Below are 26,276 nucleotides of genomic sequence, written 5' to 3' on the forward strand. Positions count from 1 at the left end.
ACATGGTTTCTCTGTGTCTCGCCATGTTTTTATTTTATTTTATTTTTTTTTACAGTTTCAGGTTGTGTGTTTGTGTGTACGCGGGCATGTTCGTGATGTTGCAGGGATGAAGTGGGTTTTCTTTTTGCAGTTTTTCATGTATATGATAAGTGCTATATCAATAAATTTTAATTTGATTTAATTTAATCTTGAAGTATCCCACACCACAAGTGGTCAGGGAATGAATTAAACACGTATGTCAAGCCACCACTGTACACTTTTTTTATTAGTGCCTTGAGATTTTCTAAAATACATTTTAAATAAAATACAGTTAGTTAGGAGAGTTAGGAAACCATGCGTGCAGTTAGCAAAGCATGAGGACATTATTTATGTTTCGGTGTTTGTGAGAGTTTACCGTCATTTCTCAAGAAAAGGAGGGACCAACTGCTTTTGTAGCGCTCGTGCGCGCATATGAGTGTGTGGTGTGCGCGCGCGCGCGTAATGCTCGCGAGGGTGGTCGCAGACGCGCGCACGGCACTCAACAGCAAGACGCACGGAGAGAAGACGCTTCGTGTTTCGAAGCTCCATGGCTCGGCAAACGCGGCTCGTTAACAGGTGTAGGCCTACACAATTCGCTTAAAAGAAACTGAAAGCAGGCATCGTCACACACGCAGGGAGACCAGCCAACAGTTTCCGTCCTCTTCCCGGTGCGCTCATAGGAAGACCATTGAAAAAAAATGAAGAGCAAAAACCGCGAAAGCTTGACCGACTCCCGGGAGCTGGACGGCTCGTATGACCCGCTAACGGGTGAGTGATCTTCGCCTATGGGCCACCGCCGGGTGTCGTGTGATATAAATATGATTCAATATGTTTTCAGTAGGTCCTTTTAACTAACTATACAGGTGGCTGCACGCTCATACCTGTGTTGCACAAGTACAGTAACTGTTTTATTGACATACGGCGGGTCGGTGGTCGAATGGCTGGTTAATTAACAGGTTGGGGGTTTAAATCCATCCTGTGTGGAGTTGGCATCCTATTGGTTCATGGCGACAAGTCCAAGGTGCTACCTCATCTCCAAAATCAGCTCCTGCTCACCCGACCCTTGAGTGAGGATTAAATCAATTAATTGATTAAATATTGGGGATGGGCATTTTGGTACATTTCTTTGATTGGGAAAAATCAACAAATATTTTTTTTAGTGTTTATCCTGAATGAAATTCAAGCCATAAATTACTTAGAAACCTTGCGATTAATACCTTCAGTCTGTAAAGAACTGAATCCTAAAACCACAACAATGCAATTTGCAATAGGAAATAATGTAAATCTTATTAAACAGTGCGCTTACACCCAATATTCACAGAAAAATACAGAATAACATCAAGCAAATATAAATCACTAAAGAACAAAAAACAAACAAATCTGTATAGCCATGTAGAAGTTGGCAGGTGACTGCTCATCTCCACACACTATTGATTAAATAACTGGTGTCAAACTCAAGGTTTGGGGCTGTGGCTCATTGTACTGTGAGTAGACAATCTGCTGCAACATGCTCGTTCAACTGTTATTGTTTGCATCTACAAATACATATTGGGTCAATAAGACCTGGTCAGTTGACATCGAAAGAGCAAAAAGAAGGTAGAAACTTGACATTAAAGAATTATCCAAAAGTTGTCTTTAAATATTTATTTAAATTTAATAATAATAATAATAATAATAATAAAATGTATAATACAACAAAATACAAATGAATTAAAATAAAGATAAATAATAATAAAGAAAAATTGTAAACTTGACTTACTTGTGATTTACTTCTCATTTAGAACAGGCCATCTAGTCAGAAAACCTGTTTCTCCCTCTGCCAGTTTGAAAGTATAAGTATAACCACAGCAACCGATTAGAATCAAATATCGGATGATCAATAAAATTCTTTAAAAAAAACAACTTAATAGATCAGTCATGCCCATCACTATTTTCTTCCCTGACATGGTGACTTTAACACAATTGGATTGAAAGGATGGTGAAACCATATTGAATCAACTCATGACAATGTTGCATGTTTGTGGTTGTTATTTTGGTGACTGCTGTGATTCGAATTGTTGCTGACCAGGCTGAGTAGTGGGCTGGGGTGGGAGGGGGCACGCTGCTTTGGTTTGTACTGAGATAAATGATGAGATGCCTGGAATTATTATTATTTTTTTACACTTTAGCTTGCCACGCATTAATCGCCTGAAGCTTTTTATTTATGGACAAAAAATAAATTGTTACCTCTGAAATTGGATATGAATGCTGGAAAATGATGTAGGGAGAAATATTTTTCTTTTTTCTTTTATTTATCACAACATATACAGATATTGTGCAGTTTTTTTTCCATCTTGGTGGAAAGGCCCATCATTTTTTGTGGCTCTCTAAGTGTGAATGTTTGAGATCATAATTGTCTTAAGTGATATACAGTAACCCTAGTGAGGAGAAGCGGTCAAGAAAATGGATGGATGGATGGATGGATATACAGTACATCTGTGTACACTTTTATATTCTTATGTATGGGGAACAGACGAAAAATGTGAATCCTCACGGGATGAGGAATCCCGTTATTGCCGTTTCCCGACTCATTTAATGGTGTGCCGTGTGAGCGTACCTGTGCATCCCGCGTCCCCCCCCAATGAGCAAACATCTCTCTCGTGGGATGCTTTCCCTCCGTGCAGCCTCCTGAGGTCATAGCTCTCAGCCCTCCCGGCTAATGTGAGCGCTGTTGAGTGCCATCTGCCTCAGCAGCGTTCCCACCTTATGCCTGAATGCACCTCTGGCTTTACAGAGGGAAGACGTGGCAGCCAAGGCAGCTGCCCCCCCCCCCCCCCCCTGCTCCACAGGGATAGTGTCATTTAAGGGGCCTTAAATGACACTAACAGAGAATTATGGGTGGGGTGGGGGTCATTCTCCAGTTGAACCTTGATTTACCGGACCCCAGATTCAACAGGCAGAAAGTAGTGTCCAGTCCACTCAAAACAGCGCTTCTAAAGTAGCTCCAGTAGAAGCTGGAGTTCGCGACAGGGCGACAGGGCCAGTAAATGGCGCAGTGATGTCAACAATGTATTTCTTGGTTGAGCTGCTCTCATCATAGATTAAAAGATTTACAGTAGACTAGATTAAGCACATGTAATGTGGCGGACATGTTACCAGGTAATGGAGAGGTGACATTAGAGATTTAGGTGGCATTTTGGAGCTGTTGGCTGTCGATGCGCTGAGCTAATATCGCTAACGCTGATTAGCACACATCCTACTTACATTATTTCTGACCTTTAGGAGAGCCAGTAAAAACGCTGAAGTTGTACGCCATGCTCACTTGTGCTTTTTTTTTGCTTTGTCCCGATAACAGCTAGTGGAAGCAGGCTGTGCCGTTTATCTCGCGCCAGGCATGCATTGTAACATTGGAAATATACTGCTATTAGCTAAGGTTGTGTTGTCTGACCGACAAATGGTGACTGCAGTAGGACTACATTTCCCATGATTCTTAGACGTGAAAGCAGGAAGTAGTTCTAGTTCCGGTCAATGCCTGTTGCCTGCTACAAACCAGATGCGGAAGCGAATGGCAACGCAACCCTAAATTTGGAAGTAAATAGGAAGGAATTAACAGTTAAATTCCCTTTTAATGGATTTATCGTATGAATCGTTATGACAACGGTGTGATTGACTTACACATGGCAATAAAACCTGCGTAATATCAGGACAAAACAATGAGGTTGGCGAAATTCGCCGGGGATGCGGGACCCAAGACTAAAATCCCAGGACTGTCCCGGCCAAAACAGGACATCTGATTACCCTCACTATGACACACCCTTATCTGCATTATAATCTAACAGCCTGTCACAATTTTAAGAATGTTTAAGTTAGTTTCTGCTTTTGTTTTTTGAGGGTAGAGTGTGTGGGCCAGATCTACACTCTAAAAATAATTGTTGAACCAACCAGGGTTATTATAATTTTGGAATTTTCATTTTAGTTTGTTTTTACTTCATTTTGAGTTTTTTTAAATTTAGTTTTAATTAGTTTTCAGGGTGGTTCTGCTACTTTTTATTAGTTTTAGTTATTGTTTTTTTAATGCTAAGTTTCAGTTTCGTTTTAGTTAGTTTCAATATTAACAGCAAACTCTGTAGTGTTAAATTGAGTTAAAAATCTAGTGTTAAATATTTTGAGTTACTGGGTGTTGATTTTCACAGAGAAGAAAAAGCTCTACGTGTGGTGTTATTACATCCCGGCTCTTTTCTCCTGCTGCGTTTTCCCCTGGATTTTAAGGACAACTCTGGGTCTGGTTTATTTGTTTTTATAAGGTAAGGATGAAATTATACAGTTCTTTAATTATTTTGTTCATAAGCTAATGTAGAAAAAGGTTCCTGATTTTCACCATCCATCCATCCATCCATTTTCTTGACCGCTTTTCCTCACAAGGGTCGCGGGGGTGCTGGAGCCTATCCCAGCTGGCTTCGGGCAGTAGGCAGGGTACACCCTGAACTGGTTGCCCTGATTTTCACGAATAGTGTAATTTATGTTCATTATTTTTCTTTAAAACTTAAAACGAAGTGGATAGTGTGCCGTACCGGCAATTCGTATTTACTGAGTCGTGCAGAAACTAGGCCTACAAGAAAGAATTTTGCGGCAACGAACATTTATTATCTCGTGGTGTACTTGTTAGTGTTGTTGCCCCCCAAATGAGTAGGTACTAGGTTCGAGTCTCACTGTCTCTATTTGGGTTGCAAAATAAAAACTTGTCAAGAAGTAACACTAAAACTGTGAGAAATTAACACCCCAAAAAATGAAAATAACACTATGTGGTTAAAAGTAACAACAAAACTGTGAGAAATTAACACCAAAAAATGAAATAACACTTTTAAGTGTTAATAAATAACACTGATAATGTGAAAATATAACACTGATAGGTGAAAGTAGAGAATACTTTAAAGTGTAAAAAGTTCACTTTTATGTATCAAATAACACTATGGGTGTTGTCATTTCACTCTATTAAAGAGTTAAATTTTTACACTTTTGGAAGTGTAAATTTAACACGGAACTGGTGAGAACTAAATAAACTCAGGGAAAGTGTTAAATTTAACAATATGGGAGTTAAATTTACACTTCCGATTTTACTGTTTACGTTTTTGTTTGTTAAAATTGTTTTTTTAATGCGTATTACTTGTGCACATTATTTAATAAACACCATGGTAAAATGAACAAAGAAACACATTTCTTACCTAGCTTTGCATTTTGGCTGAGTTAAATGAAAAAGCCGGCGAGGCGAGCCATTGGAGCCAAAAGTCAAACAGGCAAATTTGCCGCGACATCATCTGAAGGTGCTTTTCGATTGGCTGCTGCTAGATGACATCACTTCTGTGTGACCCACTTTTAAACGTATTTATTCCGGTTAATATTGAACTAATTATACTTAAAATCACATTTAAAATATCCCCAAAGGCTCATATTAAATTAATTACCAAAGACTAAAGCGAAAAACATTTTCGCAAAAATTATAGTTAGTTTTAGTTTAAGTTTTTGTTTTGTAAACATAAAATATAGTTTCAGTTAGTTTTCATTTTTATTTCATTTCGTTAACAAAATTGTTTTTTAATTTAATTTTAGTTTCTTCGTTAGTTTCCATGACCTAAAATAACCTTGGAACCAACTATTTAAAAAAATGGCTTCAAGTGGTAAGACATGTTTGAATGAAGTTAATCCAAAGTGAAGTTTATTGAGCATTAAACTTAATATATTCACTTTGGATGAGCTCCATTCACATTTGAACCGATTATTATATATTTTTTTAATTGGTTAACAATTAAATTTGTAATCTTGAATTGGTTCAACAATTCTCTTTTTAGAGTGTACGTGCGAGAGTTAACTTAGATTAGATACATCACCACCACTTCTTCTTTGTTGTCTTATTGTTGAGAGTACAAAGTCAAGGCTTGCTCCACTCCACTAAAGATGAAGACACAATTGAAGCTGCGTGTTAGGCTGATCAGCCACTTACAGTATGTGTTGAAACCATACAACGTGATGTTCAGTTGTTCACGACGGTTCATGATTGTCATAAAAAAGGTCAATATTGAAATGTGACGTTTTGAACTCACTCTTTAAACAAGATTCTGACAATTATAGTCTACTTACAAAAGGCTATGTATTGATAATTTGAAGAGTTAGTCTTGTTGTTGCATTTGGATGCCATAATAGGCAGTGTGTGTTCATACTGTGACAGCTGCTTTTCTGTCAAGGCTTCTACGCGCACACAAAAAGCTATACAGCACAAGAATACTTGTGAGAATGGATTATTAAGTGGGATTTTGTGTGGGAAGGGTAGCTTCAGGTGAGTCATTCTTACTTGCAAGCAACTTGTGTGTTTGGCTGAGTGTGTGCGCTCTTGCTGCTAACCTGTGTTACTTAAAGGCAGTGTGGGTGTTCTCAAATCAACGTTGAAGTGAAATATAACCCTCTCGAAATAATCCCCCTCAGCCTGCTACATTGTGCTTGCCGAGCGTTGCGCTGTGCGTGCGGTAGCCTGCCTGGCGTTCCCTGTTGTGTTTGAGAGCAGCGGCTGAGAGATGAGAGGTAATTATAGAAGTGCGCTGCTGTAATCTCCTCTTCCACCTCACAAGGCACATCGAGGGATCATATCACCTCCAATGAATGAGCTTATACATAGACACTATTACATACAAAGCGTTTAAAAAGCTCTTCCTGTCCATTTAACTGAGCGATGATGGATGTCACGCACGTCCTACTCACTGTTTCATGCAGTGCCCCTTTGCGGGAATGATACTTTTACTGCTCCGGAAATCAATTGTTTCCGGGCCAAACTAGTTAGCTTGTCACTTTTGTTGCCGCAGGACTCCTAATAGCAGATTAAATGTGCCATCAGGACTCTTGTGACCCCCCCTGTGGTTGTCTTCAGGCTTCCCACACTTGTTGAGCTTCATTTTAGCTCATCACTCCTCAACATTTGCATCCTTGGAGGAGGGAGAAGGTGGCAAAGAGGTGGATGAGATATAGGAAATTGGAGACGGGAGAAGGCAGCTGACAGCTCTGCGTTAGGCTCTGTTAAGCTTGTAAGCATTTGTTACTCTTGCTGCATGTGCACTCTGTCAACGCATCGCTCCCCATTGGAATTCTGTGCTTATGGGAGCTATTTGACTGGGTAAAATGGCCACTTCGGCTGGGTCACATGGGTGTTACCAATATTTAGAAGTGCTGTAAATAAATGTCAAATTATAGCGCCTATCTCATCTTGGGAACATCAGACTGTGTTCACCGCAGCTGTCAATCACCAGCTCAAAACAGTATGTTCGTTATTAGGGATGTTCGATACCTTTTTTTCACTGATACCAAATACCAATACCACTAGTACTTTTGATACGTAAGCCCCCCTAAAAAACAATGCTGGGTAATTTTAAAGATTTTTTTTTTATCTATTCCAATGGAAACAAAATGAAATGTTCACCAAATTGAATTGTAGTTTTGCCTTTTTTGAGCCCATGCTTGCACAAAACGGTGCAAGGCAAACTGCGCCTGCCTGCCATGATGTAATTTGTTGAGCATTCGAGGGCCATTTTCCTGCTAAGTGATTTTTGTCTTGCCAATGTTTTTTAAGCATGAACAATTTTATGTAAAAATTGTAAAAATGTTACTAGTTTGACTAACCCGTGACATACATATTTAATATTTATGTTTAGGGATGTACCAGTATGAGTAGTCACCTATACTGATACTTAATACCGATACCAGTAGTACTTTTGGTACATAAAATTGCCAAAAAAGATGTAATTTCATATACAGGATATCCCAATATAGCATTCTCCCTTTCTATTCTTCTAATTTCCACGTTCTAGTTCCCGATCATAAAACTGATTCTAGTATCTGTCTGATATGATACCTGGTATCGGTACTCGCCCATGGCTATTCATTATTCAGGATTTTGGCTTGTGATTTATTAAAGCAGTAGAGAAGTAGCAACCATTGGCTTTGACAGTGTTGTCTTCACTCAGTTGCATGTAGTGGATGAGTTTAAAACAAAACAAAACAATGTAACAGAACATGTGGGTTTGGATACAGATTTTTTAGGGCATTGAAGAGAAAGCTGAGGTTCACATCACACTGCATTAAAAATTCAATTAATAGTATGACACTGCAGTAATGGTGCTATACTATGAGATATCAATGCATATACTGAATACTAGGGGTGTGATGGGATTGTGTAGGTTTTCTATTGGGTTGAGGTCTGGAAACTGATTTGACTGATGTGTTTCGTTTTGAACCTTCTAGTATGATTTTTTTTTAGGAAAACAAAACAAAAACTTTGTAGTTTTAAAAGTATGATTTGACTCATTGTCATCCCAAAAGATCCATTCATGACTCATCTTCAGCCAAAAAGCTCAATTTTGGGTTTACTGTACAATTTAATACGATATTGATATTTTGTCCTACACCCAGTTTCCAACCCTCTTCCTAGAGTGATCGTGAGCTTCTGGTTGCAGCGCTATAATTTCTGCTTGTGAATCCCAGCATCTAAAATATTTACACCTCTCCGTGAGGATTGTTTGCTTGTGGAGAAGATAATGTTGCTATAATTGCCCCATCTACAGTTTCCTTGGCGAGCCACCTCCAAATGTCCTGGCTATATTTCTAAATCCCAATGACAGCCCCCACCTTGTGATGCACTCTAATTAGCTCTTCTTCTTCCTCATCCAGCCATTCTCCTCACAAATACAATTACATAATGCTAATGTACACTCACCTGCCATAACATGTAGCCTATAGTTAAAAAAACAAACTTCCCTTAAAGGCTTAGGGGGAGTGACAAACATCATCCAGAAATGACTATTATTGTTTGTTGACGGGGTTTGGGGAGAACACTTAACCTGGGTGGGAGGGGCTTGGAAGAAAATCTTGGTGGCCCACATGGTCTTTAAAACACTGGGGGAAAGACTGGGGAGTTTTCAGTGATGTATGCATCATCCCAAATCCAATATGTATGCTTCTAATATTTTAGTTTGTGCTATAAAACACAACACTAAAAACGTTAAATGACCTTAACGTTTCACTTGTCCAGCCTTCCTCCTGACTTTCACTATTCTGCTCTCGCTTCTCAGCTTTCTCGGTATCTATCCTCTTACAAAAGTTCCTGCCAAAAGCTGTCTCCTCCCTTCCACCTCTACATGTCTGTCAGGCCACAATGGGGACCGCAGCTCAATGGAGCTGCGAGCCAGGATCAATGCTAACGAGGTTTCATTTTTGACCAAAACTTCAGGTGGGGGCCAGCCGATCGTTTATTGAAATGAGCCCTGACTGGCGTCTTGCTTGGTCCTACTCCCTTTTCACCTCTTTGCACAAAATGTTCATTAAGGAATTACTTGCAGACGAGTGAGGAGGATGTGAGGCAAGGTTAAAGGTTGCAGAATACTGATGCAACGGATGGAAATGGAAGTTCAATGGAACTTCTAAAGTCTAATAGCTCCACAATGCCATTTGGCCTCCAGTTTATATGCATTTTCAAGCAATTTTCCCCATGGGAAATGATGTAAAGTCAATTAATTTGTACAATTTTTGCTATGCAAGTAAAGTTAACCATCGTAAAATAAAACTAAGGTAAAAATAAAACTACTCAACCTTGCCTGATGGTTCACTGTCGTACTACCGTAGCTACTTTGTCCTGTTAAATCATCCAAGATAATTTAATACAATCTCAGCTAAATCTTTAAGCCTTTAGAACAGGGTGTTTATTAGAGATCTTCTTGGTCATATTCTCCCTGGCCATCATGTTTTGACTAGATGCTATTTACAATTTGTAATTGTAATGCACATACAGTACAGGACAATATAGTTATGTACTGAGTGTTAGCACATCAGTTCTGAAATTGGGTTTGAATCTTGGCTTCGGCCTTCCTGTGTGGTGTTTTATCTCATGCTTGCGTAGGGTTTCTCCAGTACTCCGCCTTGCTGCCATATTCCGAAAACATGCATGTTTGGTTCTCTGATAATTCTAAATTGTCCCTAGGTGTGAATGTCGGAGTGAATGGTTACTTCATGGTTGGTTGCTATGTGTTCCAGTCTAAGAAGCTCCAGCTCACCTGAATCCCTAATGAGGACAAGCATGGGAAATTGTTGGATGGTATACAGCAGGGATGCTGGAGAGGGCCACAATCATTCATCAATGCTACTGGGGGCCACACAGGACCACACACAAATTGCCATTTTAAATGGACAAAATAAGTGCTCTTAATATATTTATTTATTTGTAATGCATGTGTAAAAGACCATTATTCTAAACCAACAACAAAGTGTTTGAAGGGAATAAAAAACCCACATACTTAGATTTTTTTTCCCCTCGTTGCAAAGGGCTCTCTTGCATAAATTGCACATTAAATTCTGTAGATTTTGACTCTATTTAGAGGGGTTGAGGAACAAACTCAACCTTACGCTCCCCGTGTGTACTCGTGCCACCTGGAATCTTCCTAATTCCAAGAGACCAAAAACATTTTTTGGTCTCTTGTTGTTGTTGGTCTCCTCTTGGAGATAAGCAAACAGTAGGAGGGGCATAGCTCAGGTGGTAGTGTGGTAGTCTCCTAAAATGAAGTTTGTGAGTTTGTACCCTTGAGTGATTTTTTTTTCTTCCAATTCTTTATTTTACTCTTTTCCCATTGTAAATATTAGCCTACTCTAAGTTGAGTCTATTTGGTCCCACTCTAAATAGAGTATAATTTACTCGAAGTAGAGTCAAATTGAATTGCAGTTTGTAATTCGTCATACAGTCAGTGTAAACTCGGCGTCAAAGTTTGCCTCCTGTCCCGTATTCGAGTCCTTTTGTTGTTGTCTCACTCTCCTCGTAGTGGCGCCCACTGCAGCCTATGGGTCGCTCAATGGTCTGAATTTCAAATACTTGCGCATTGACTTGCCACTCACATCAATTACGTTATTTTTTTAACACACTAATTTGCAGCGTAATTAATCTAATTAACCCGTTAAACGGACAGCCTTACTTAAAACTAAAGTCAACCCCTGAATACTCGCTGTTCAGCACATGCAGGTTCGCATAGGCATTTTTAAAAAAAATATACAGTATATATATATATATATATACTGTATATATATATATATATATATATATATATATATATATATATGGGTATTTTTCTTTTCTTTTTTCTTTTTAACCAAGATTTCTTTTTCCAGATTTACCGTGTTTTGTCATGGTAAAAATACTAATTATTCACCAGCATTTTTGAAGACTATTTTGGGTTTAAAAATAAATTAATCAACGTGATACTTAGAGTGTGGTTGGGGGCCGAATGTGGCCCGCTTACCGCCAGTTGCCCATCCCTGGTATACTGATGAGCCAGGACAGAGATGTGTGTGCCGTATCCCTTGGTCACAATTTCCTCTTCTTTGGCCATAGTTACGGTGGTCTTTTGGGACCGTTGTAATCAGTTCTCTCAGTTGTACTCATTCGTCCCACCTTTCAGACTCAAATGTGTAACAACTGTGTGCACGTAAGTAACACACGGGGGTCATACTTTTGAGCCTTGTCACACATTTTCATCATCTGTCTGGCAGCCGCGTGCTGCCTGTGAGGGAGACAGAGCCAGATATCATCAAGGGGCTTTGCTTGCCCTGCCACTCACAACATTGGATTTGCATTAGGGGATGATTTTCTTTCCAATAACTCTTTGGAGTTGTTTTCCTATTAGACTGGCAGTCACTCATCAGTATGTGGAAGAGGGGGGATTTGTAAACAAGCCAACTACGTAACTGTTTGGAAACTATGTAGGACGCCACTTTGAACAACTTAATGTGGATATGAAGGTGAGAGAGAGGGAGCGAGAGAGAGAAATAGAGAGAGAGAGAGGAGAGGAAGGGAGAAAGCGGGAGGGAGAGAAAGAGAGGGGATGAAAGGGGGGTAAAGGGCGGGAGGGCTAGAGAGAGAGGGAGGGAAAGGTAGGGAGTGAGAGAGAGAGAGAGGGAGGATAAGGGAGGGAGCGAGATAGAGGGAGATGAGTCGGAGAGAGAGAGGGAGGGAGAGAGGGATGGGGGAGGGTGAGAGAGAGAGAGGGATGAAAATGGAGGGAGGGAAGGAGAGAGAGAGAGAGGGAGAGGTAGAGTGAGAGGGAGAGAGAGAGAAGGAGAGGGAGAGGGAGAAAGAGAGGGAGGGAGATTGAGAGGGATAGGTAGAGAGAGAGGGAGAGAGAGAGAGAGTGGAAAAGGGAGGGGGAGGGAGAGAAATAGAGAGAAGGAGGGAGAGAGAGAAGGACAGAGAGAGAGGGAGAGAGAAGAGGAAGGGAGAAAGAGGGAGGGAGAGAAAGAAAGGGAGAGAAAGGGCGGGAGGGCTACAGAGAGAGGGAGGAAAAGGGAGGGAAAGGGAGGGAGGGAGAGAGAAAGAGGGAGGGTAAGGGAGGGAGGGAGGAAGAAATGGAGTCAGAGAGAGAGAGGGATGGAGAGAGGGATGGAGGTGTAGAGAGAGTGAGAGAGGGAGGGAGAGCGAGAGACGGGGGGAGGGAGAGGGGGAGGGAGAGGGGGAGGGAGAGAGTGATGGGGGAGAGTGAGAGAGAGAGGGAAGGAGAGAGAGAGGAGGGGAGGGAGGGAGATAGAGAGGGAGAGGGAAACAGAGAGGGAGAGAGAGAGGGAGAAGGAAAGGGAGGTGCAGAGAGAGCGAGAGGTAGAGCGAGAGGGAGAGAGCGAGAGGTAGAGAGAGAGATAGAGAGGGAGAGGGAGAAAGAGAGGGAAGGAGATAGAGAGGAATAGGTAGAGAGAGAGCGAGAGAGACAGGAGAAGAAGAGAGAAAGACGGAGGGAGAGAAAGAGAGAGAGGGAAAGGGCGGGAGGGCTAGAGAGAGAGGGAGGGAAAGGGAGGGAGGGAAAGGGAGGGAGGGAGGTAGGGAGGGAGAGATGGAGTCGGAGAGAGAGAGAGGGAGAAAGTGAGAGAGGGAGGAAGAGAGTGATGGGGGAGAGTGAGAGAGAGAGGGAGGGAAATGGGGGGAGGGAAAGAGAGAGGGGGGAGGGAGGGAGAGAGAGTGGGAGAGAGAGAAGGAAAGAGAGGTGCAGAGAGAGGGAGAGGTAGCGCGAGAGGGAGAGAGAGAGGGGGGGAAGGAAGGGAGGGAGAAAAATATAGAGAGGGGGGAGAGCGAGAAGGAGTGGAAGGGAGGGAGAGAGAGAGAGAGAAAGGGAGAGAGTAAGGGAGAAAGAGTGAGAGAGTGAGAGCGAAAGGGAGAAAGAGCGAGAGAGAGAGAAAGGGAGAAAGAGTGAGAGTGAGAGAGAGAGAGGGAGAGAAAGAGAGAAAGTTAGAAAGAGGGGGAGAGAGAGAGGGGGTGGGGAGGGAGAAAGGGAGAACGAGCAAGAGAGAGAGAGAGAGAGAGAGAGAGAATGGGAGAAAGTTAGAAAGAGAGGGAGAGAGAGGGAGAGAGAGGGTGGGGAGGGAGAGAGGTGGGAGAGAGGAAGGTGTTGAGGATGCCTGAAGGGCAATTGATGTGTTTTAAGTGTCAGGATGATTCGTCTCTTTGCCATTTCACCCTTGCACATGATATTAGAAAGAGCATATTTTGTTCTTAAGGCTATGTTAGAGAGTACATATATTGCTAAGGTGCTGTGCAGCCTGCTGAGGAGATTGAGTGCACACAATGTGGGTTCCTTGGTAACATCGTCAGCGTGACTGGCAGCACACAAGCGTGGGATGAGGGAGAGGTGGAGGTGATTAGAGGAAGCCCGGGGTTTGGCCCTGTCACACTCCAAAAGAAACACACACATACGTGCACACTAAGGCTGTCGCTGTTAGAATCAGTCAGCTGCTTCTGACACAAAGTCTAGACAACAACACACGCACGCATAGGATGTAAATAAATACATTGATGTGGATGTTGTAGTTATGTTTTATGCTTACTACATGCCTTCAACAGATATAAAAACACACTTAAATACTTGTAATTACATTTTACAATTTAATCACTTGTCTGACTTCTATGCAGGCAGTGTGGATTTAGTTCCCAATCAGTAATTGTCAAATGTGTGCCTATATGTGTCCTGTGATTGATTGGCGAATAATCCAGGAATGTTCTGTCGTTCGCCCAAATAAAGCCAGCTGGATAGGCAGCTTCCCAAGACTGAACAGGATAAGTGTTGTTAAAAATAAATGGATAGTAGAATATAGTCTGCATCAAAATCAGTTAAACTGCCTGATACAAGAAAGTACAAGGAGAGACAAAAATAATACAGATGGCTGTCACACAAGCACAAAAATCAATCATTCTTGTTGCTACAACCCTGTTGAATCACTACTCGCAAATTAATATGAAATGTGAATTGGAAAAATGTAAGTAAAACGTTTTGGGTTTTTTCATCACAGTTCCAGCTGCAGTATCTAGTGTGTCTCCAAGAGGAGGAAAAAAAATCACCAATGGTCAAACTTTTTGACCCCCCTAAATCATGTAAAGCTTTGGAGATTAAACTCGACACACCATTTTTTTTCTTACAAGGCTACACAGAGTTTCTCAATGTTTAAAATACGCAAGATTGATTAAATGCAACCCTCAGGCTGGCAAGAGCAGAAAGTTCCAAGAACACTGAATGAGGTACTTTTTCTGCTGTGTGATATACAGTACACTCACTGACCACAATATTAGGTACACCTGCACAACACAAAGAGATTGTCATTGTGACCTGGTTGTCAGGATATATATATTTTTTAGCACTGTATTGCATGGCTGAGATGTGCGGGTGTGCCTTGCATACACAACCACAATTGGATCCGCCTGATTTTCAAAACTTCTGATCAATAAAATATGTATTTTTTTTGTCTCTGTGCTGCCCGCCGCCAAATTGCCTGCAAACGATTCCTGGGGAGCTGGAGCATATCCCACCTGACTTCAGGTTGAAGTCGGACTAAACCCCTGGACTGGTTGCCAGTCAATCACAAGGCAGACTGAATCAACCAGCCAAATCAATTGGCACATAATATGCAGTAACCTTTGCATTCTTCTTGCTGTTGTCTTGTACTCACACTCTATCTTCTCCTGGCACCTCCTGAAAGCGATTACTCACACGGCAACCCGACATCCCATCAGTGATCCTCCCTTGGTGCTCTGGTCAGGATTTTATGAGAGTTGATGGAGTCCGGCAGTCAGGTGGGTGTGAGTGATCGGTGGAGTGACAGTCAATGGCCTGTGAGTGCTTGAATCCATTGCAGATGAGGACGTTCGATGTTGAAAGGAATATTCAAGTTACTTTAGTAAGGGAAATATTGCAACGCCAAGTTGGCAGGCTCATATGTGTGATATTTATGTTCATTCCGGAGCTGTGTAGTGAGGATGGTCAGGATTAGACTGTAATTTACTGCAAATCAGAAGCTTCATATCTAATCCACTCCCAGTGCATCTGCAAATTGCTTTGCTTTTTAAGATGTCTAACTTTTGTCAAAGGGTATTTCCAGGATAAGTGTAAATGCTCTTTTAACTTGTTAGTAGGATCTACTGAAGGTGAATTACTTGCACATTCACGCATACACACGGTCATTATGGGGCTAATGATTATTAATGAGGCCAGTATAACATTTCTTCACTGAAACATGAGAATGTTGCTTCCCTCCTGCATGCTGATGAGTGAGCAAGGCTTTGTTGTATTTTGGCAGGGAACAGACATTTGTAGTAGTGTACTATTCAAGTCACTGTCTCGGTAACTATTCACATCTTATGTTTCAGTACATCGTTTCACCCCTTTACAAAGTTGTTTAAAGGAAAGTCACCCCCCCCCCCCAAAAAAAAAAAAAAATAATATTGACAATAATATGTTCTATGCGGCCCCACTAGTCTAAACACCCTATTCTAGTTAATATTAATAATTATATTATTAATTTGTGGAATATGAATTAAGAAGCAAAATCCAGCCATTTTTATCCATCTCGGGTGGCGGCCATTTTGCCACTTGCTGTCGAATAAAAATGACATCACAGTTGCTCAGGTCTCAGGTAACAACCAATCACAGCTTGGCTGCAGAAAACAGGTCAGCTGTGTGATAGGTCGTTGTCTGAGCCCTGAGTAACTGTGATGTCATCTTCAGTCGACAGCAAGTGGCAAAATGGCTGCCACCTGAGATGGCTGAAAGCGTCTGGGTTTTGCTTCATACCTCATATTCCACAAATGTAATATTAATCAGAATGTCACATTTAGACTAGTGAGATCACATTTAACATATTATTTTCAAGAAATGTTTAAGATTGGCTTCCCCTTTAAAGGCCATTCACCTCATCTTTTTAGTTCGACCAGATGTTGGCATTAGTTAGTAAATGTGCATTGTAGATTTTCCTCAGACCTCCACCACGTCCCCTCCCCCCTTTACTCAACCTCACTAGAGGCAATATCAATTTCCCCTCCGACCTCACCTGACCTGAGGTGCAGTAAGGTGATTTACTGTAAGTGGATGCAAAGGTAATGGCTTCACCTTCAGCTCTCAATGCTTGAGTGCCCACAAATTGTGGAAGCGAGGCACCGGGCATTGTAAGGGAAAATTATGTGTTGTTGTCTGCACGTTGTTTATCCCTAAAAGATGATGTATATGAGAACTTCAGTTCACGCCGCGTCACATTCATCATAAAGGTTTATGCTCTCCCATTTTTTTCATACTACAGGGAAGTGTCATACAGTTTGGAAACCTTTTTTTTTAATTGTCAAATATGCAGCACCAAAAATTTGAAGGAAATCTGAACTTTCCCACTTTGGACCATACTGCTGCATTGGAACATTGCTTGGAATTTGGAATTCCTATTCGCTAACTAAAGGCACAAAAACGTGCTTGACAAAGGTGAGAAATTTGTCCGACATAAATGGCCCACCTAGTTGCTCCCAGTTTGTATTTGAACTTGTGGTCAATTTATTTTTAAGATCGTCTGGATGTAAATCCAAATATGAAATGTTACTAATACATTTCCTGTACAGTTACTGCTTATCCAAACAATTAGATTGACCAGCGTTGTGACCTTTGACCTTAGAGATGTTCTAGTATGCTCATCTCTGTGATCCAGTACAGCGCTAGCCTACAATGTAATCCAATACAAATTATTCCTGTTCTCTTGTCTTGCCAATGCCTTTGTAAAACAAACAAACATTCCGTTTAATGTGAGCAGGGCAGTCAGCCAGACGTAAGCGCCGCCAAGCAAGCACGCCGGTACTTAAAGACATTTTAATAAGCTCAGATGCGTTCCTGCAAGTCTATGATGAAAAATGAAATGACCTCTTACTCCAAAGAGGCCGCTCTTGTATCTCATGGGCTTTTTACTCATCGCTGCTTGATGGGCGGTGAGCCAAATGCAAGTTTTATGGCCTCGTGGAGCATAGTCTGATGATTAGGGGATGCGCTGGCTCACTGTGTGGAAAGATTTAGCACGGGATGAGGACTAAAGCTTTGTTTGGGTGTGAACCCACATTTTGTAGCCAGGAATTTTATTTTCTAATTGTGAGAAATGTGATCCATTTGCACCGACTACAGGACACAAGTGTGGGTTGAAGGTCAGCTCTCGTGTTGGAGCTCATTAAATTGTGTGGGTGTCATAGCCCGTACTTGTGTCGATAAGACTGCTGCAGCTGCTCTTCGTCAGCCATTCACATGCATGCTCTCCAACGCTCCCAGGAACACAGAATCCCTTTTCCCCTTCTTTTTAATCATTTGTTTGTCGGATGGGGTGGTGATGTTCCAAAGTCTGATGTCATCTTATGCAACAAAGTGGTCGGACTTACAAAGTGACAGTTTAATCCTGCCTGGTTTGTTCATTTACAGCTCAGCCTGTGAAGGCGATTCTTAGTGATTTTACAAGCAGCAAAGTCCTCTTAACAAAATACATGAAATGAAGACAAATTTAGTATTTCATGTTTTTTTTTTCTTCCTATTTTTGTCTGTCTAGAGCTGTCACCATCTATCCAACTGGACGTTGGTCGCCTCCACGTGGATTTTTACTTCCCTTCTTGAAAGGATTTTTTGTATTTTTAAATTGATTTTTACACTTGAGTTGTTACAATTAGTAATGCTGGAAAAAGTTTTCAAGTTATTTATCTTGGCATTTTTTATCACTATTGTGCATCACACTATGGGGCACCACTCAAGATGGAGTTAATCTGCTCAATGTTATATTGAACAGACTAACTCCATCTCGAGGACTAGCATGGAAACGGGGGTTCAAAACTATTAATGATGTTTTTTTTCTAAACAAGTACCGCCTTCCAAAAGGACTTGTAGAAAAATGGCCATCCCTAATTTTTAGGTTGCAGTAAGTGCAAAACAGAGAGAGGTTCATATCGGCAACGTCATTGTGTCGTTATAAACCTTCGTATATAATATTTTTGTTTACTTATTTAAACTTAGAAGGTCAAATAAAACATGTTTTTTGTGACTTCATGTACAGAACATTTTACCACTCCCTCAGATTCTGCGTTGCTCTTTGGATGGATGCGACTGCATCTGCGTGCTTGTTCCACACCTTCTGTTTCCTTTTAAGCAAGACAATTACCGAGAAGAGCCGTAGACGGGTTGCCTGAGTGTGTAAATTTGTGTGTGTGGCATCCCTTCAGCGGCAGCAGAGAGAGAACAGACAGCAAAGTACAAGCGTGTGTGTGCGCACATCTTTCCCAACGTCTGCTTCGTTGCTCGAGACGAGATAAATTGGTTCTCTGTTTCTCCCCTCCTTGCTTAACTTTTAGTTTGACAGTCGCTCTAAAGATAGAATGGAACAATGAAGACCGCTCGCTCCAGTCTTAACAAGCAATGATTGGTAATTTGTGTTACTTTTAATGGCTGTGGCGTGCAGATGAGAGGTTCTCGCTCCTAGTTATTACAGCTTCACTGCAAATATAATCGCCTTTCATCATTAGTAGTCATGCATCAAATTGATTAGGTCTTGCTAACGTCTAAATATAAGAAGCTAGAAATTACTTCAGAAATTTGAATGCTGGGAAAAACGTGACTGCATTACATTACGGTATCTTATATCAATCACCAGAAATACTTGTTGATCAGAAGTCAAGAAATTGTAGCAAGTGTTTGGTCTCGACTTTGACACCTGTGAGGATTGCAGTATGAATATTGTCTCTTTAGCCTTCTTGTTATGTTGCGGGTAAAAAATGACCCACTTTCAAGTAAAAACAGCCTTTTGCTGTCAAACTTAGCACTGGCAGAAAGTAGCGGTTCATTTCAACATAATTGCAATGACAACAGTTACGATACTTTACTAGTTACGGAGTTGAAACAATGCCTGGATGCCTTTGGAACATTAAGCAGATAGCTGGTCAAACTGACCCATTTCAAAGTTAAGGAACTACAAATAGTTGTATTTCGTGATGAAACCTGCTAAAATGGTTCATTAGAAATATTGCAAAGAAATTGCTTAAAGGTGCCGAACGCAAGTTACCGAGTTTTTGCAGATTTACAACCCCTCTGGCGAAAAGCGGAACGGAAGCCAGCGATGTACACTCGTTCAGAGTACAGAGATGTTAGTTAGTGGTAGTTTTATTGTGCATTGCTTATCATAAATAGACCCTATCGCATTTTTGTGACGAGGTCTTACCTTTTTAGCAAGTTAGCTTCCCAGCGCTTCCGCCTAGCAAGAGAGATATGTGCATGCGCTTGACTTCACAAAAGCTTAAAGATTCGGTCCCAAACACCCGATCATTATTTCACTCTACAGGAAACCAGCCATTGTGCCACAGTAGTGCCTCATTGTCCATTATACAATTCTTAAAATATATGTGGGTGAAAAATATGGTTATTTTAACACTCCAATTTGCGTCAATATTGCGACATGCACCTTTAATAATGTTTATTGGGATGAATTTTATATTTAAATATAGCCCAGGTCAAATTAACCCCGGGAACATTATTACTGTTTCTGAGAAATCAACCTAACAGGAGTGTTAAACTGGATACCATTTAAGAATGTTCAGATTTTGTAGTATTTGAAATGTTGCCTTTACAGTTAAATAATAACATAATATTGCTATTTCCATTATTTCCTATGGGAGCATTGAGCCTTAGTGGTTCCATTCCAAGTGATTTGAGCCAAGGCCATCACATTGCATTTCTACTTTCTAAATAACCACTCTTTTTGATAGAAAGGCTCGGGACTCAGTGGAAGACGGAGAACAGTAAATAAAAGTGCAATTTTGGCACAACAACAAAGTTCAACATTCAAGGATTTGAGGAACTCGCTTTAGTCAACACGCCGACCGGCTCACCTCGAAATCCACTTGCTCTCATGCTATCGCTTTCTTCTGTGCTGAATGTGCAGTCTGCTGTCTGGCAGCGGCGACAGAGAAGCTCTGACAATAATCCTCTCTTCTCCTCCTCTTTCCTCCTGCTCTATCAGCCCTCAGCCTAAACAAGTGTTTTGTGTCACAAGAGGACACGTGCAGTGTCGGGAGTGTGGCTTTCCACTCCACTTACTCATGCCGGCGCTCTTTTCATGTTGCATTTTGGATAAAGTCAGACATTGAGTGCAGTTGAAGATAACTGGTACAACTCTTTTCCTTCATAGTATACTGGTCGGACTTTGATTTTGTTGACTTTCATAGCATCAAGATCAATTATATTTGGAATACATTGTTCCACATTACATATTGTTACCATCACAAAATGTTTATGAGCTATACAGAGTATAAGTAGGGCTGCAAATTGTTACTTAAACTTAAAGGGTTACTGGACTCATTTAGCCATTAAATATTATCAGCTATCAATATGTTAATATTTTGTCTAGAATTAATTTGATAACCTCATTTTTCATGTACAATTAGTACCTTTAAATACACATATCATGCCTTGCCTTAGACTAAACGTGGCATCACGTCTGCTCAAGGCTCAGGTAACGACCAATCATAGCTCAGTTTGCAAATGTCACATGACCAAACCCAGAAAACAGGTGAGCCGTGATTGGTCATTACCAGAGCCCTGATCCCCTGTGATGTTGTTTTCAGTTGACAGCAAACAAACTACAGACAGAGAAACAGACAAAATATTTACTTTTTATTGCTGAAAATGTCTAAACGAGTCAAGTATCACTGAAAAATATATTTGGTGGAAGTTTTTAACATTCAAACGGTTTTTAACTAAAAATTGACCGTATTTTCAACACTGCTTACTGGAAAAACTATTGAGACTACGCCACTTAAATGCATTGTGCGTTCCGTTCCTCCTTCGCATGCCGCATTGACACCTTTTAGTCTGTCAAACTTCCATTACATTCTCTTTGGCTCAGTGTTTCAAAAAAAAAAAAAAATTCCCAAAATCCATCGTCAGCATTTTTGAGGCCAAAGGGAGTTGAGCTGCATCATCCGCATACTTGAGGTGACCTTTAAGATGGTTCGCCGATGACAACGAACACAACCTGCAAGCAGCAAAGTGAAAGTAAAACAGCTTACACCAGTGGCGCGTCAAGCTAAACTTTAGATGAACTTTATGCATCACTTCCTCCTTCCTTAATTAAATTGTGTAGCGTGCTATAATGACAGACATTTTAGCATGAGTCAGGCTGAAACTGTTGAGGTTTGAAGTGCACTCGCCAAGGCTTAAATTTATCACTTGCAGTTTGATCTACATTTGATATACAGCAGCAGTCAAAAGTTTGGACACACTTTATCATGCTATTGAATGTGTGTGTGCGTGTGTATAAATCTATCTATAACTATCTATCTATCTATCTATCTATCTATCTATCTATCTATCTATCTATCTATCTATCTATCTATCTATCTATCTATCTATCTATCTATCTATCTATCTATCTATCTATCTATCTATCTATCCATCTATCTATCTATCTAGTGTATATTTGCTCAAGACAGTTTATCTACAAACAATTGCACAAATTTTAAAATAATTGTTCGTGCCTATGCATGTTTATAACAGCAGGAGAATGATTTCAAAGTTTGTTTTAAAAGTGTGTCTGTGTTCACCTTTCACACACACACACACACACACACACACACACACACACACACACACACACACACACACACACACACAATAAGGCTCATCTCCATCCGAGCACAGGCCATATAAAAGTGTGTCATTCTTAGGTAAATTCCTTCCTTTTTCCTCATCCTTTTCCCAATGGCCGCCCATTTGTCTTATCGCCCTCTGCCAGCTGCCGCGAGGTTCGCTTGGGGGTGTGTGTTACTTTTCCCCACTCAGCCCTCCCCGTCGTGATATCGAGAGGGACAGTGATTTGGCACACTTCCCACACAATTCCGCTTTGCATGTGTGACAAAGCACCCACACTGGAAAAGAACAAGCTTGTACACTTTTGTTGTTGTTAATGACAAGCGTCACTCTGCTCCCTCCCTCCCGCACTCACGCTGACCATTCGCTCAAGCACCTTAATGAACCACCCGGATTGTGAGTGTCCTTTTGTAGTTTGCTCGAGGTTGGCCTCTCTGTGTCTGTGAGACAATTATCCTCACTCTTTTTCGATCTAGTGTCTTTAAAGGGATCTGGCAGTCATAAGGAGCGCAAGTGCCAACATAATTTGCATGAGAGTGCACAGGCACAAGACAACCAATGTAATGACTGGAAGATGAGCATTTATCTACTGTATACATACGCTGCCAGGTTACTACATTCTTGTTTGACCTTTTTATAAGTTGCAAAATAAGAGGGTAGCATGTTTGTTTGGTCCGCCTCAAGGTTTCTTCTAAGTTAACACATCTTATATGGGGAGAGGTTTGTCTCAATTATTCACAAATATATTTGTGAATTGTACGTGTTTTTGAGGTCCACAAACATTTGCGATTTTCACGTTTTTCAGATCCACAAATATATTCACAATTTTTCAGATACACAAACACATTTGCTATTTTCCCGTGTTTTCAGATGCACAAACATTTTGCGATTTTTCACGTGTTCTTCACATCCACACATATACTCACGTTTTTGAGATCCACAAAAATATTCACAATTTTCAAATTTTTCAGAAACACATTCACTATTTTCATGTGTTTTTCAGATACACAAACATATTTGCGATTTTTACGTTTTTCACATCCACAATTATTTTAACGATTTTTCACGTGTTCTTCAGATCCACACATATATTCACATTTTTGAGATCCACAAACATATTCACAATTTTCACATTTTTCAGAAACATATTCACGATTTTCACGTGTTTTTTCACAAACATTTGCGATTTTCATGTTTTTCAGATCCACAAACATATTCGTGATTTTCAAATTTTTCAGATCCACACACATTTGCGATTTTCGCGTTTTTCAGATCCACAAATCTATTCACAATTTTTCACATTTTTCAGATGCACAAACGCATTTGCGATTTTTACGTGTTTTTCAGATTTACAAATATTTCGCGATTTTTCACTTGTTCTTCAGATCCACACATATATTCACGTTTTTGAGATCCACAAACATATTCACAATTTTCAAATTTTTCATAAACACATATTCACGATTTTCACGTGTTTTTCAGATCCACAAACATATTTGTGATTTGTCTATTACTACATTTTTGGCCTCTGCTGCTCAAGTGGCATAGAATAAGAAAAAATAACAGTAGAAGAAGGCCGTCTTCATGTCAAGGCAATGTAAAACCAAGAGAAACAAATTAGTTGTATAATGTTTGCCAACTTGTGTTAAACACATACACAACATAAACAAACACATTTGTGATATTTTGAAGACAAATCCCTCTTGTTAAAAAATCCAGGGATACTGTGCCGCCATCCATCCATTTCGTATGGTGCTTGTCCTCATGAGGGTCGCGGTGAGTTGACAGCACTGTATTCATCATCGATATTTGCATACAATAAGTCAACTGTCCTGTTCCTCTGGTTTCACAGTGCACATGCTGATAAAATTCAGGCAGCGTCTTATCCAAAGTGGCACCATTTCAGTCCTGAGAGATTAAAAACAATTCCTCAGGGTACTGCGTTTGAAGTTATGTGACAGTGGAGTGGATGATGTCACACTTTGCCTCTGCATGAGCATTGTAGACCAAGGTTGTGTGATTAATCAATATCAATATTCAATGCAATCGATGTGATGAATATCAATCGAAAATACAGTAGCTACGTTCGATTGAACGTTTGATCGAGAAAAATCTAGAAGAAAAGCCCAATCCCAAACTGCAAGGTATTCTGCGGGATGTAGGCAGAGGCTAAAGTTTGTTAATAGATTTGTGACACGATTCTAAACACGTAAGAGGAAATTCTAAGTATAAATGCTTTAGGTGCGGACATGCATATCAATCGCGAATGCTAAATGCTATCGTGGTTGAGAATGTTCAACAGTGCTCAACAAGCAATGAAGTGCAGTCACTATTAGCCAATCTTTTTTGGAGCTTGCTGTGCTGAAGACATTGAGATGCCTCCAGGGTTATGCTATAATAAATTTACATTTTAACTTCACAAACATTTAATTTCCCCCCACTTGTGTTTTCAACTTGGTAGAGAAAAATATATTTTACACAACGGAAGCAAGAATCTTTACAATGCAAACTTTTCTCTACACTCTTGCGTAATTAAGCTGCTGCAAGCCTGACAGTTTCCCCATCACATTTGCTCTGCTCTGCTCTTATTAGACGTTGCCGGCATGTAGTGGTGATGGTGCTGCCGACAATAAAGCTTTTGTTTATGTTGAGCCCAGCATAACTTTCAAATTACCTCAGCACCAGAGGCAATTGCAACCGCCTGTTTAATAAAAAGAATAGTTTCCAGTGTCTCTCTGCATCGGCACTGTGGGGGACACAAACGTGCAGTTTGTGGTTCTATGGATGACGTAAACTTGGCGGCTCAATCTTTTTCGCCATGCAAAATGCTTAATTTGCACACATTGTAAGTCGCAGTTAAACTGCTTCCGCTATCCACCTTAAAATATATACTATAGACATTACCACCACTGTTAGGCTACATGATGACGTTAGCTCATATTAGCTTTCCCCACACTTACCCGCTGTGTTGCAATGTTGCATAATATAAAACATATACATAGTTTTGTTTTTTCCGGATCGGATCGGGCCCAATTTCTGATCACGTGATCGAGATGAGGACATCCCCGAATGCCATTTTTAAACATATTTAGAGGGAGCGTCAATTACTCACTTTTTCATTATTTGCGTCAGGGTTTGGTCTCTATCCCCTGTGAATAGTGGGGGATTACTGTAATCATAATTTCCGTTTTGTCCCCCATCCCTTTTATACTTTTCTACACGTAAACCAGTTTCATGGCTTCATGGCAAACTCTGAGATTAGGATGGCATGTGGTCAAGTTTTCTCCACAGCGAGGACGCGGCTTGGCTTTTAATATCTCAAGGCGTTTGCCCACATGAGGGTCACTCCAACAATTAACCTTCCGCGATAAATCTGGGAGAAATCCAAACAACAGTCTGTTTGCTTGTGTGTGTTTGTGTAGCTGTAATCTGGGATATCTGATAACAACGAGCGATAGCTTCAAGCGTTTCGGGTTTTTGACTCCATCTGCTTTCCACCCCCCCCCCCCCCCCCCCCTTGTAAAGCTCATTTGAACCGTGGTCTCAAGACAGCTTAGACTAACAGCAGTGTCATCGTCACTATGAGAAACGACAGCACAGCTGCAGTCGGCAGCTTGGATACGAGTTGCAAACACCAGCGGGTGTGTTACAGGATGTTAGCTTTAGGTTCTCTGGAGGGGCTTCAAGCTTAAATCTATCCAAGGTTTGGTTGGAACACAAGCGGAGAGAAAAATGACACATGGCAGTGCTTTCATTGTAATGTAAATCACTTGATTGTGATAGTTGCACAAGTTGTTCCAGTAAAGCATCTTCAAGCTTTTTTAAGTCATTGGAAAGTGAAAATAGATGCACCTTCTTAATTTGATGCACCACAGAGAGTGTTTTTTTGGGGGGACATTGAGCCAATTTAGCCGTTTCCTGGGGTCCTAAAAAAACAAACAAAACAAAAAACAAGCTCGTCTGAGAGATTTTGATTGCTCCCATATTTTAACCACAAATGCTAAACAAATGGGTGACACCAAATTAAAAACAAAGTAATTCAGTTTTTGTAATTGATTGTAAGCAGAGCATTCATCAAAGTTTAGTGACTCACAAAATAAGCCTGAAATTAACTTTACAAGTTCAGAGCTCGATCAAATGACTTTTACACAGAAAATAACTTTGCTTTTCGCAGGTTTCTTCCAAATTCCGAATATTCAAAATATGTCAATTCTAATATCTTTGCCCTTTACTTATTGCAGTGTCATCGTAATATATTTTAGTTGGGATAGATCCATTATCGACCGGGCCAATTAGCGCTGC

General features: G+C 40.6%; 1 protein-coding gene across 2 annotated transcripts in view; it reads left to right on the forward strand.

Moving 5' to 3' along the window:
- The first annotated feature begins 518 nt into the window (after nucleotides 1-518).
- Nucleotides 519-26,276, forward strand: part of LOC144061975 (A-type potassium channel modulatory protein KCNIP2-like) — a 119,009-nt gene continuing 93,251 nt past the window's right edge. For both annotated transcript variants that reach the window (XM_077582943.1, XM_077582947.1), the window contains exon 1: nucleotides 519-786. In XM_077582943.1, the coding sequence (XP_077439069.1) occupies nucleotides 717-786 (70 nt within the window). In that variant the 5' untranslated portion in view covers nucleotides 519-716. The remainder of the gene's footprint in view (nucleotides 787-26,276) is intronic.

This window comes from Vanacampus margaritifer, chromosome 12 (assembly GCF_051991255.1).
Source record: "Vanacampus margaritifer isolate UIUO_Vmar chromosome 12, RoL_Vmar_1.0, whole genome shotgun sequence".
In the NCBI taxonomy this organism is placed as follows: Eukaryota; Metazoa; Chordata; class Actinopteri; order Syngnathiformes; family Syngnathidae; genus Vanacampus; species Vanacampus margaritifer.